This window comes from Sitophilus oryzae, unplaced genomic scaffold, assembly GCF_002938485.1.
Source record: "Sitophilus oryzae breed Bouriz unplaced genomic scaffold, Soryzae_2.0 scaffold_1582_pilon_pilon, whole genome shotgun sequence".
In the NCBI taxonomy this organism is placed as follows: Eukaryota; Metazoa; Arthropoda; class Insecta; order Coleoptera; family Curculionidae; genus Sitophilus; species Sitophilus oryzae.
The window spans coordinates 1,988,482-2,003,345 of NW_022146261.1; the positions used below are offsets into that span (position 1 = coordinate 1,988,482).

The 14,864-nt window shown below is 32.9% G+C and overlaps 1 protein-coding gene across 1 annotated transcript in view; it reads right to left on the reverse strand.

The window, feature by feature from the left end:
* Positions 1-4,694: 4,694 nt before the first annotated feature.
* The window catches only part of LOC115879645 (cryptochrome-1), a 121,967-nt gene continuing 111,797 nt past the window's right edge, over positions 4,695-14,864 (reverse strand). The window contains exon 10 of the mRNA XM_030896543.1: positions 4,695-4,818. Coding sequence (XP_030752403.1) covers positions 4,702-4,818 — 117 coding nt within the window. The 3' untranslated portion in view covers positions 4,695-4,701. The remainder of the gene's footprint in view (positions 4,819-14,864) is intronic.

The following is a 14,864-nucleotide window of genomic DNA, read 5'->3' on the forward strand; positions in this document are numbered from 1 at the left end:
CTTTCGAGATGCTTTTACTGACAACTACATCTCGACTGGTGAAAATTTCATTGGTTGCTGGGTCGTATAGTCGATAGCCCTTGATTTGCCCATCATAACCAACCAAGTAAGCCTTCCGAGCCTTCTTGTCCCACTTGACTCTCTTCTCCTTAGGAACTTGTACAATGGCTGGGCTACCAAACACTCTTAAGTGTTCGACATTTGGCTTCCTATCGTACCACATTTCATATGGAGTAACTTCGAATGCTGACGTTGATGAACGGTTCTTCAGGTAGACTGCTGTGTTGACTGCCTCGGCCCACAATTTCTTGTCGAACTTTGCCTCAAACAGCAAACATCTGGCCGTCTCCACAATGGCACGGTTCATCCGCTCGATGAAGCCATTTTGTTGTGGAATATAGGGGTTCGTTTGCTGATGCAGAATGTCGTTGTCTCTAAAAAACTTGTTAAAAGATCGGTTATCGAATTCAGTACCTTGATATGTACGGAATGTCTTGATCCTATGGCTTTTATGATTTTCCACAAAATTCTTGGATTCCACGAATTTCTCAAAAGCCTGATCTTTGCTTCTCAAGAAGTAAACGAACAGCATTCTTGTAAAGCCATCCTGCAAAAGTATAAAATACCTTGCACCTCCAAGCGAGCCAACCTCCATCGGTCCACACAGGTCTGCATGGATGACCTCCAAAAGTGAGACGGCCCTACTGCCCTTTCCAAAGGGCAATCTGGTTTGCCTGCCCTCACAACAGACCTCGCCCATGTTGTCCCTCACCAAGGCACCCTTGCATTGAAAACCATCGACAAGTCCGTTCTTCAGTTTGTTTAAATCTCCATAGTTTAGGTTTCCAAACCGTCTATGCCAGGTTTCTCCCGAAACAGCCAATCCTGCCACCACACTCCACCATCCTGCCACCTCCACTTGGACCTGAACATTCAGTTTGTAAACATTGTCTACAAGGTTTCCAGTAACAATGACTTGTTCACTTGAGTCTATGATGTCACAACCCGTTTTATGAAAGTACACTCTGTTACCGGTTTTAATGAGTTCACTAACTGACGACAAGTTTGTCATCAAACCACGAACGTAAAGTACATCACTTATTGTGCCCGAATAATTCACATTGTTTAACAATGTTATCAATGCCCCCCGCACATTCCACGATAAGTTTTTCGTTGTTCGCCACTGTAATGTCTTTAACCTTAAAATCACTGCTAATGTTTTTGAGCCAATCCTTGCGCCCGGTCAAATGAGAACTTGAGCCCGAATCCACATACCAGTCTGTCTGACTGAATTGTCCACTTACGAAAACTGCATTAAGAGCAATGGTGACCCTAATGCCCTCATCTCCCTTTTTCTTTCCAAGTTCTGGTCATTGATTTCGATAATGGCCCACGTTTTGACATTTAAAACAGGTGACATTTACTTCCTTGCCCTGCCCCCTATCTGACGTTGGCGTATGTCCCCTGTCACTTCTGTCAATTGACGTCCTGCCCTTGTTGCCAGCTCTATTTCTTCCAAAAGAACAACCTGCTACAAATGCCCCAACTGAGTGACTGTCAACGCCACCTATGTGCATATCAAGCAGCCTTGACTTGATGGAGTCCGCTGTGATATCGATGCCTACGTGCTCGATGGCGATCACCATGGGTTCAAACTTGTCTGTTAAGCCCGCCAACATGAGGCTTCCAACAAATTTGGATCTGGGACAATTTGAATCCGAATGGTTGATATAGGCCTCCATCGACTCACAGTTATCCAATCATATGGAAATAAGCTTACGCCTGTTGCGTAAGACCAAACCAAACCAAGCTAATCTTGCGGGCAACTCCAGTGTCCTCGTAGAGCTTCTTTAGGGTATTCCACACTTCCGCGGCCGATTTTCATTCTTTCACCTGAATAAATAGCGACGAATCTAAAGTTAATACTAATTTTGCTTTCGCCTTGTTGATCTGTACGGTGTCCTGCTCGGTTCCGTCAAGGCACTTCGACATCCCTTCTAGAACGAATACGTTTTCGATCGCGAAAGCCCAATCCACGTAGTTTTCCCGCCTCAAAAGCTTCGGAACACTTGTTAAATAGTTCACGGCCATAATGCACCCGAAGGAATACTAACATTCGCGTTAAATTAACGATTAAACTATCCTGGGCCCATAACCTCTTGGAATTTAATAGATGTAGGTAAATAAAACACGATGCTTCGAGATCTGCACTACGACTTACTTTTATTTAAATAAAATGAAATAAAAAGAACAAAGTAAAGATCACACTAATAAAGAATAAGTGGCAACCTTTGCAATAGATGGCGCCACATACAAACAAAAGTGTAAATTACACTATGCGAAATATTAAAATATTAAAACGATTGTTGAACGATTTTCAGTAACAGTCAACAATAATGATAATCAATATCCAAGTTTTTAACCCAAACAGTCAAAACACAAACCCTAAGTTACGCCTATGGTCCTAGGCAAGCTTTGTCATTTGTAGGTTAGGTTAACCTTTTTATAAAGCAGTTAAATAAAATAAGCTTTTCTCGGCTTAAAAATTCTTACCTGTGAAATGTAACACCCAATATCTTTATGTTTTGGTGTCAGGGAATAGCCACAAGCGGCACAGCTAACCATATTTTCGTTGCAAGATATCAAAATCTTTCGAGTCTTTGAATCAACTATTTATTTAGCTATTGTAGACTGTATTTTGATTAGATAGAAAGTTTTCATCATCAAAGCACACAAAATCACTCTTATCGCAATGATATTAGTTGTTCTTGTCACTCAAAACTATTAAAATCACTAAATTTGAAAAGGAACACTGCAAGTTGGCGAACCGGGCGACCAAAAATGACAACAGAATGAATCATACTCGGAGGACCAATATGGCCGATTTTGTCTCGCGCCTACTTAAAGGCGGAATTACATTACTATTACGTCACGTGAATTTACGTAAACACACATGAGCAGTACATTTGATGAGACCGATGTTTTGCATTTATTTTATTAATCAACACATCAAGGGTGAACACATTATTGTCACTTGGGGGATTCATGTGAAATTACGTGATATTGCGAGTTGTTTCGCGCTCAAATATTCCGTTTTAACATCAATTTCGTGAGGCGTGAAAACGTGAGGGTTGGAAAATGGTAGAAATTCTAATAGAAAAAGTGCGTTTACACGAAGTGCTTTACAATAACCGATCAACAAATTACTCTCTTTTCAAATTAATGTCATGAACCCGTTGCCTAGTTTTAATATTATCAGCAACCACAAGTAAACCACATGCGTTTTCTAAATCTTCTTCAAACTCAGAAGATAAAAATGAAGAACTATTTATTTGATTCATTATTACGTTAAGAATAGGGAAGTTGTTAAACTTGAGAAGAACGCTGAACGAACGAGAAATGGCTTTCGGCTCATAATAAAAATGCGCATAATATGAAAGAACGACGTGATACTAATGTGTGTCCTTTAAACCGCACGTGAACTCACTTTTACTGTGATAGCATGTGAACTCACGTGACGTGACAGTAATGTAATTCCGCCTTTAGTGACAGATACGAAACGCTCGTTGCTGTGTTTTTTTATTAATTGGAAACACCCTTTGAATAAGAAGACTAAGGAAGGAGCATATCAAAAATCTTAGGTACACCGCGATGGGCCTCAAATATGGCCGACTTAAATTCCGGTTTACCAGTGTCATTCTAATTTTATTTAAAAAATGTAAAACTATGATGTAGGGTAGACGTGGGGTAGACTCAATAATTTGTTGTTTTATTTTACGTTGTGAATAAATGTTGGTAGTTATTAAAATTGTTATAAAAATATACAATTCTAATAAAAATAGATAAGTTATAATAAGTATTTATTAACACAAACATCCGATACGCTACTGAAGCAGGTAAGTCAAATTAACGTATCTAAAATCTTTGACATCTAATCTTTGACAAGTAATAAATAAAAGCTAAAATGCAAGAAAAATATATAATTTAGTTAATTTAAGTGAATTTCATAAATGATCGGTTTACTACACGTATGTATATTATATAGTCACGTACTAGCGAAAAGTTGTTCCATTATTTCACTCAATTTTTGCCGAGATCGACCGCACGCTACACAACCAACAATTTTAGAATCTTTTTCGATAAATCACGATAGTGTCACTGTTAATTTAAGTTCTGCCACAATTTCCATCTAGATTTACTACCTTTATACAACTTTATCCATCAGTAAAAATAACATAAAATAAGCTCCGTAAAGACTGACAAATCCACAAAATTTCAAATCAAATTGAAATGTGTCAAATGAATCGTCAAACAGAACTGTCAAGGATCTCCACCCTAGAGTGCTTTTATGGTGCTTTTTCCACCCACCATGCATGAATACATGGATAGCATTATGCTCCTTCCTTAGTCTTCTTATTCAAAGGAAACACCTTTAATAGGGTTATGGCGTTGTCAGACTTCGTTTTTTTCTCGACTGCATTGTTTTAGGAAAATTTGAAAGATAATGCGGACAACTTGCAAAGGTGGTAGTTGTTAAATCATTGTATATTTGAAACATATTTATTTATGTATTTTTAGTAAAAAAATGACAGTCAAAGCCACTATACAAATATTCCTTGTAGTATTATTATGTTTCCACAGTTAAATATTTATAATTTTTTAAATAATTGTATGTAGGTATATGTATTTTTCTATTACATTCTATTTTTCAACAGTACATTTCGATATATCTATTCTTTTCGGATACATTCCATGTCGTTTCAATCTAGCATAATTTGATTCATCATTGGGGCGATAATTTGATAATTGCTGGTAGACCTAAAAAAATTATATAAATTAATCAGAACATTCTTGATTTAAAAAAAAAACATTTCATACACAAGTAGATACTGTTAAAAGAAAAATTATGAATATGTCTAGAAAAAGAGTGCCACAACTTTATTTTTATTTAGGCATGCGTAAAGGCTGTCCGAATTTTAATGGAAGAAATTTTAGTGTCTGTTCTGACAACTCTTTGGATACCTCTTATAATGACAAAATGGCCTTTATATAAATGTAATTTTTAGATTAATATTTTGAAGCAGTAGATCTACAGAAAACAAGTTAAAATTTTTGTCATCGCACTCAAGCCTCTTACGTAAGGCCCTAAAAAAGTAGACAATATTTTCTTAAACAACCTCTACACTATCCCCGAAATGTTTTACGAAATATTTCTGGAAATATTTCGTGAAACATTTCGCAAAATATGGTATATAATAAATGGTATAAAAGATGCAATATTTTTTCTGCAGGCAACTTAATACTTATTAATATAATTACTTATTAATATAATATAATTACTAACGTTTAAGCACCACAGCGCTAAAAATACAAACCTCAAGTTAAGAAAAAAAATTGCAAAAAAACTGTCGTATTTTTTTGAAAACTTTCGACGGTTTGCGCGATCGGAAGATGTTATCCAAATTTCATATGTTTTTTTATCCGTATTGGGATGAAAATTAGTATCTGGGGTTTTAGATGTTAATATGACTCCTACTTGTAGGGGGCGCCACCTACATCTTTTTTAACTGTTCTAAGGATTAATAACTTTTCGTTCGTCCCGGTATTACATTAGTGAGTGAAAAAATATATATTTGTGCCTTTCTCTACGTAAAATATGTCTGTTGGTAAAAATTGCTGCGAGCAACCATTATCAAAATTTGGATTCTTAATAATCAATACATGCCATCAAAGACAAAAATTAAACATGTTCACTAGATAGATATTTGAGTAAATTGATAATTTTTTTAACGTAAGTTTATACGAACTTTTTTGCTTATTTTTATGTGCAAAATATGCTGCCGAAGTTTTCGGAATACAGTTCGGACCACCCTGTATTGATGATGTTGCCAGTATACTAATGTTATATTAATCAATTAAGGCCGCGTAAAGAAACATAACATATACAGGGTGGCGCACCTCATTCGCCTCGGTTGATTATACGAAAACGGAAAGATGTAGAAACAAAATATTTTATGAGTATATGTGGGGAGGTAACGTCCACAATTTAAAATTAGGTAAAGGTGTGGATCCGGTGGCTGACCTTGAAGCCCATATTTGCTGCATTTGATCATCGATACTACGCAAGCGCACATCGTCGATGTTGCCAAATTGCAGTTTATTTTCGAATTATTTGCAGTTGAAAACCAATGTTTTTTTTGAGTGTTAATCAGTAATAATACAAATTCTATAATTAATTTTATAATTTCGGATTTATCTTGATATCAAAAATTAAGGTAAGAAGGATAATGGAGATTGTGAAGTTAAGGTATTATGATTGTAATCGGAGTTGTAAGTAATATAATATTATTTCTCCAAAAATTCCTATATGGGTATTTCGCAACTGCAAGAAAATCTACAAAATAAAATAGTTATTTTTTTTGTAAACACTGCTGAGTAAATCCAATGGAAACTAATTAAAAATAATTAATATAATATTGTAATAATAATACCATTTATTTATATATTTACATTAGAATTAGAAATTATCATTTACGGATTTTTTCTTATTGGTTTTAAACCTATTAGAATTATTTTGTATCATCAATATGATACATTTATTACATCCAAGTTGTTTAATTTCTAGTTATTTACAGGCAACAATAAATTTTATTATATCAATTATATGTATATTGAAGTACTAACCTCATGACGAGTCTTACAGCACAATACAAGTCAATTAGATAGAGGTAAAATATTATATGCTAAGAAAATCCACAAAATTAGGTGGTAAGTGTGTAAGAACAGAAAAATCTTAAGGTAGCAGAAAAATTAATGCAATATATGCATAAACAGAATTAAACAAAGTAGGTACCTATTAATATTGCTGATTTGCTGATTCTACAATTATAATTACTGAGGCTAAAAGGCCTTTTTAAGGCCTACGTAGTTTTAATGGAGTGTTATAAAACCCATTATGAACATATGATACGGAGCTACAGCATTTAAAAATAAAAAAAAAATTGAACACACCCCGTTTTATTTCTATTTAATTTTATTAACTATGAAATTACATAATGAGCGTTCACGTGTTGTACGAAATATAAAAATAATAATATAAATAATACCGTATGATCGAAAAAAATGGTGTCAGCGATGACTAGAAATAATAAAGATCGCTGTCACCTTATATGTAAATTTATAAGGGAAATGTCATCGATCGTCATTTCCCAGCCAACTGGACGCCGTTTTTTTTCGATCGTACGGTATATATTGAGAAAAAAACACTGAAAAACAGTCATTGGAAAAACACATTATTTGCTTTCTACTGAAAATAATTCCAAAATAAAATGCAATCTGGCAACATCGACGATGTGCGCATGCGTAGTATCTGTGATTATATGCAGCAAAAACTCGTTTCAAGGTCAGCCACCGGATCCACACCTTTACCTAAAATTATTTTGAAATGTACAGGGTATTTCAGAACTAAGATCCATACCAAAGTTATGTATGGATCTTAGTTAGTGTTTAAACTACACTTTTTCAAACATGTCCTCCAAATTCTCCAAACGTTTCACTTCAAATGCACAAACATTTTTTTTTTATTTAAAATTACTCCCCCCCCCCCCAGATTTTTTTTTCTAAAACCGCCCTTGGTTGGGTAAAACTCAAGTCATATTGGAGGATAATACAGTACAAAGACGCCTGAAAACTTTTTAATTTTTATCTTAAACACAAAAATTATAGAATTAATAAAATATGTGGGACAATTATAGTTTATCTGAAGTCAGTTGAAATAGATTGGGACTCTTAATTTCGGCACTGTCTTTGTCGGCCCCTTTGTCGGCATCATCGGGACAAAGGAATTAAGAGTCTCAGTAGTTCCAGTTGACATCGGAAATACTATACTACTATGAAAGCACACTATCTGCATATATTTTTTACTTTTTTAAGACGGTGACTGGGGTTGAAAGAATTGTCTGCCCTTTTATTCCTGTTTGTGTAAATTGACTCATGAAACTTACACAACTATATAAAATAATAAAACAAAATAAAAAAACTTGCCGATTTGAAATTAAAATATTAACAAATTATTTATAATTATTAAATGTAAATAATTACATGTTAACTTTACATGTAATTTAATAAAAATAATACTCTCTACTTCATATCTTGAAAACGATTTTTTTCAAAGTTTGTAAATTAACACATAGAAGAAGGTTAGTTCAAAATTCTGTTTAGGTCATGTATATTTACTATATTTTTTTAAAAATGTTGTTTGTAAGAAAATTTAACATTGGTAGAAAATAATAATATTTGAGAGCAGCTAACTAACGTTTAATTTTTAAAATAATTTTTTTGTTCCGATACGTTTATTTAATAATGATTTTTATATTTTATTTTTTAATTTCAATTTGGTAAGTTTTTTGAAAAAGACGTAGGAGGTGAGAAAAAGTGTGTTTTAAAGCATCCTGTATAATCTACTTAGTACAACACTTCCGGTTGCTCGATATTCGTTTGATATTTACCGACATTTGGCCGCTAGATATTCTAGTCGCGCGGGTTGTGCCGCCGACTTTTGGTTACCTCTACTTTTTAATGATTTCTGCAATCTGACTCGCCGACTCTGGCCGGAGACACAGGTCCCCAGTTCTGCACAGTTTGGTGTGGTCCGGGAAAAAATACGGACGATAGAAATTAACAAGGATTAATGAACCCGCCGAATTCTACCCGCAGAGAGGAGTCGCGGAGTTGGCGGCTGGCTAGTCGGCGAGAGCCGCCGACTTTGCACAGTTTGGTGTAGTCCCGGCATTATGGAACACCCGGTATTTTATTTCATTTTTGGATTCTCGGGCCTAAAAAGGTATTTATTATAAGGGTTAAATATGTTTAAAGTCTTTGGTTTTTGAGATATTTAAAGATATTTAAAAATGCATACTGCAATAGAATAGATTATTAACACCCTGTACATTGCTTTTTAGAACTAATTCTTGTGCTGACTTTTAAGCCAGAGAAATAAAATTTGATTGCTTCGTTTAATGCATACAGGGGTATCAAAAACTGCGGTTCTATTTTAAATATTTATTTTAATTAGATCAAATGCTTTTTCAAACTATATTAGGGTTTCCTATACCTCTCTAGCTCAGATTTTGAATAAAGAGCTATTTTTCAATAAAATGGCAACCAAGATGGCTGATGTCGTCATGGCAAGTTTCTAGTGACAGTTGTAGCTATTTTCAAAATCGAAATTAGTTTATGGACTTTATTTAAATTTATAGCAGTTTACTTTTATTTAATAAAATAGAAAACAAATTTCTTGCAGTAGAGGTATATAATAAAATTATATACGGATTCTTGCCACCATAATTTGGCTTGCCTGAAAAAAAGCCTTTTACCATCCTTTTACTATCGATAGTTGCGCCTCGGTGGTACGAAAGTACTACCATTGCACGCAGGCCGCTATCTCCCGTTCGGGACTTAATATCTAACCGATACTTTCCGACAAGTCGGAATTAACTATCTCTGCGCTGTGGTTGTCATTTTGTGTATCTCCCAAGCTCACCTGATGATGGAGTAGGGCTCCGAAACCGGTAGTGAGAGCAGGTTGATCCGCATTATGACAAACACAGCGTAGAATTAAATTTCTATATTACCAGTTAAGTGGCAAGAATCCTTATATAATTTTATTATTTACTTTTATTTAATTTATCTACAATAGTTTAATACAGAATATTTGTTAAATATGTATTTATTATTCTATCAAGAAAAACGGAGAAGTAGTTTTTTTGATTTATTTTAAGATGATTTGTAGATATATGGATTTTCTATAAAAGAGCCAATTACGGCAAATTTATTTTCTTTACTTCCAAGGACAGGTTTCTGCCTAATAGGTTTTTTTATAAACCACACTACCATAGTTCTGCGAAATAGAACAAGTAGTTTTTCAAGGAACGCTTATCAGGAAAATTCCGATTTGGATAGCTTTGAGCATAAGCCCTTGAGACCAAGAAGCAATTTTCCTCACAAAATAACATCACAAGTAACATATCCATTCGCTCCGCCAGCAGATACTGCTCTATTTATTTAATAAAATAATGAATAGGGTACTTACTTATTATTAAACTATTGGAGCTAAATTTAAGTAAACCGTCATAAATCCAAGTAATAATGTCCATAAACTAATGTCGATTTTGAAATGAGTTACTTACTGTAACTAGAAAATTGTCATGGCGACACCAGCCATCTTGATTGCCATTTTATTGAAAAATCGATTTTTATTCAAAACCTGAGCTAGATAGGTATAGGAAACCCTAATATAGTTTGAAAGACCAATTGCATCTGCTTCGATTTATTTTAGAAAATACAGGGTGTTGTTTTTGAAATAACGAAGTTTTTATGTAAAATAAATATTTAAAATAGACCAGCAATTTTTGATACCCCTGTATGCATTAAACGAAGCAATCAAATTTTATTTCTCTGGCTTAAAAGTCAGCACAAGAATTAGTTCTAAAAAGCAATGTACAGGGTGTTAATAATCTATTCTATTGCAGTATGCATTTTTAAATATCTTTAAATATCTCAAAAACCAAAGATTTTAAACATATTTAACCTTCATAATAAATACCTTTTTTGGGCTCAGGAATCCAAAAATAAAATAAAATACCGGGTATGTTCCATAAGAAAATATATAACTTTGGTATGGACATTAGTTCTGAAACACCCTGTACATTTCAAAATAATTTTAAATTGTGTACAGGGTGGGTCAAATTCGACGCTTTTAAATGGAAACACCCTTTTCTATAGGAGATAGACAAAAACTAATATCGGTGTCTGGAGCTCAATTTTTGTCAAAAACATGATGGTGAAAACCGCATATCGATATCTGTTACCGTTTCGGAGTTACGGTTACGGAGTTTTTCAAAAATATGCATTTTTAACAAATCGCTGTTACTTTTTTGCTATGGAAAATTTTGTATTTTTATGAAAACATTTCCAAAGCACCTTTTTACGTAGAATTTAATGGTTTAAGTATAATTTTTTTTTAATTAATAATTTAAGAAGTATCTACAGAAAATTTGATTTTTTATATGGGACACCCTGTATATTTTTAATTTATTGAAAAGAATTTAAAACTACCTTTCCAAAAATATAACACACTTGATATTTTCCTCGATTCCTCTTCGAGATATAGAGTATATAAAAATTCGCGCGCTTTTAAATAAGTAGGCTTTGAACGGCACCGGCTGTAATGCAAAAAATTCTAGCTGTGAACATCAATTAAAACGAAAATAATATTTGCTATAAAAGATGCAGAATTTTATAACAATTTAAAATGTATTTAACCAACATCAACACATTTTAACTATATCTATAAACTATGCATTATATGTATATTTAAACTGTAATCTACAATAAAAATAAATAGCAAACCAAGACATGAGATTTTGCTACAGGTGTTTGACATATGGACCGTCTTCTGTTGTGGACAGACGGGGCAGTTTTTGAAAATTTCTCGGGGAATTCATTAACTCAGTGGGGGTGAAAGATACCCTCTTATAACTGCTAAGTATTTTTAATTCTTGTCTAGATTATACGGAAGAATAAGGAACCTTTATTCTTCCGCAAATACGAGTATATCCATAGGATTAGATCCATGGGCAGTCAGGCGGCCTCGACGGCCAACGGCTGGGGTCTTGGTTAGCTATCCAATTATTCTTGAAATTGGCTGCAAAAATTTGCTGATAACTTCAGCGTTCAGAGGCGGTGTGTCGTCGTTTTGCTGGAAAAATATGTTTTCGAATTCCATACATATCATCAATAAGTGGTCCAAAGCCTACTAGTTAAAAGTGGCGAACATATAAAAATTCTGTATTTCGAAGGGGATTATAACAAAATATCAAGTGTGCTATATTTTTGGAAAGGTAATTTTAAATTCTTTTAAGTTAATTAAAAATATAGAGGGTGTCCCAAATAAAAAATCATTTTTTCTGTTGATAACTCTTAAATTATTAATTTTAAAAAAATTATACTTAAACCATTAAATTCTACGTAAAAAGGTTCTTTGGAAATGTTTTCATAGAAATACAAAATTTTCCATAGCAAAAAAGTTACAGTGATTTCTTAAAAATGCACATTTTTGAAAAACACCCCGTAACTCCGAAACGGTAACAGATATTGATGTGCAGTTTTCACCATCATGTGTTTGATAATAATTGAGCTCCAGACACCGATATTAGTTTTCGTCTATCTCCTATAGAAAAGGGTGTTTCCATTTAAAAGCATCGAATTTGACCCACCCTGTACATTGCCTCCCCACATATACCCATAAAATATTTTGTCTCTACTAGTAGTGGGAACTATCGAATGAATACTATCGAAACATTCGATAGTTGCAATTCATTCGAATAATTCGATAGTTAGTAAGAAAACATTCGTTGAAAACTATTCGAATAAAAAATATCGAATGGATCCGTCATCTGCCTTGAAATATTGTATTCTAGTAATTCGGCAGCAAAAAACATTCATTTATAAAATTCATTCATTTATGAAATTCATTTATTCGTCAGGATCGATTATAATAAAATATTAACTGAATTTTAGTTGTCGCCCGGCGACGTAGGTTTCCAAACCCGACAGCGGTCGGTGGCAATGCTATGAAAGAAGCCGGCATCTTTGATTTTTTGCGGAGTCAGATATAGATAACGACACATTATTTTTTTTATTGAGGTGCTAGTATTTACACAGAAAATACATTATGAAGGGCGCTGTTGCCATATTTTGGTATTAGTTGATATTAGCAAAGAATATTATTGTTTGGCTTTAGTTAGTTAGGGATAGTATGTCTATATATTCTGAATTTTTTTTTATTAATATCCTGTTGTTACACTGCAATAATACTTGTTATTTTGGATGTAAGAAAATGATTTTTAATGTTTTTAAGCAAAGACTGGTTTAATAAATAATAATAACAGTAATAATTTGTTATACCTATTAACAACAAAATTTAAAATGATTTAATATAAATATTTTTTTTAAGTATTAGCAAAATATAAACAACAAATTAGATGTCAAAATTATTTATATTAGATCCTATTTAAAAATAATATAGTCTCTAAATTTTTTGGCAACGTTGGTTTATTGAATAATAATAATTACAGAACTAATTTGTTATATTAACAACAAATTTTAAAATCATGAAATATAAACATTTATTAATTTTCTAATCATGCAGTGTAATGGAACGAAAATATAAATAAAAAATTAGAAATCAAAATTATTTATATTAGGTGCTTCATATTTCTATTTAAAAATTATATTTACTTTTACTGGCATTTACTTTAAAAAATAAATGAAATATTTCTTCGCAAAAAACTACATGTAAGAGAATTAGCATAAACAAAATACAAAATCGTTAACTTTTTTTTAAAATTGGCACCTGTAAAACTTTCATTTTAATTTTCTCACCCCATAGTTTGAGTTCGATTACCCCATTACTTAACCACATTACTTAAATATGATTATTAAGTTCAACTAATTCATATTATTAAAACATCTAAAATACAAATATGTATTTTTAAAATTAATTGTAAGTTCATCTCATCTCTCTTAAAAATTGCTACTTCTCAAAATTTCCCATTAAAAAATAGACCATATACCATATAAAATTAAATAATTGAAAGATCGGACTACGGAAAACCACACAAATTTTCGGAAAAATTTTGACCACCTGCACATGCACACAATCGTCAATAAATAAAATTAAAAAATAACTACTATTTTAGTATTTTAACTATTTTAATAAACGCAAAAATAGCACAGTATTTATACGGCGAAGTTATAAAAATTTGGAAGAACTAATAATGCACTGACGCATACAAAAATCAAACGATACTAAATTTCATTTATAAAAGCATTCGATAGTCGTGGCTCAACGATAACCATTTAGTCGCACAGCGAGGTTGTCACATATGCTTTAGTATACAAATGAATGAATGATTTTATTCGAATAAAACCATTCGATAGTTGAAATCATTCATTCATTAACCATTCGATAGTCTAATTCATTCGATAGTTCCCATCGCTAGTCTCTACTTCTTTGCGTTTTCGTATAATCAACCGAGGCGAACGAGGTTATGGCAGTTAAGATATGAGGAGCAAAAATTCAAAAGGAATATTATCCAAAATTTCAATTTTTAGCTTTTAGATGGCAACACATACCTAAATAGTATTGTAATTTAATCCAGGATATTTTAACAGAGGTTTAGAAGGGAATAAAGATCCATTTGAATGATTTACAGAACTGGATTAAATTACAATACTATTTAGGTATGTGTTGCCATCTAAAAGCAAAAAATTGAAATTTTGGATAATATTCCTTTTGAATTTTTGCTCCTCATATGTTATGTTTCTTTACGCGGCCTAATTGATTAATATGTTACTGTAAATGTCCGAAATGCCACCCTGTATACAATTTTATATACTAATTCATTATAATAAAACTAAATCACAAAATATTTTAATTATATTCCTGCAGTTTCAGTGAAAAGTTTTGTTCCTAAATATACAGGGTGGTCCGAACTGTATTCCGAAAACTTCGGAAGCATATTCTGCTTATAAAAATAAGTAAAAAAGTTCGTATAAATGTATGTCCTAAAATGCTTAGCCCACGGCCACACAGAAAGCGTTTTTTGCGTTTTTAACGTGGAGCGTCTTTAGCGACTAAAACAACATCACAGGATTATATAGAAGTGGTCACACCAAAAGCATATAGCGTTCGGCGTGTCTCGCAAAAAACGCAAATGAAAACAAATCAGTTTATTTTCTGTAGCGTCTTTAGCGTTTTCTAAGATGAGACCCCGTCATAGGCGGACGTTATATTTAATAAT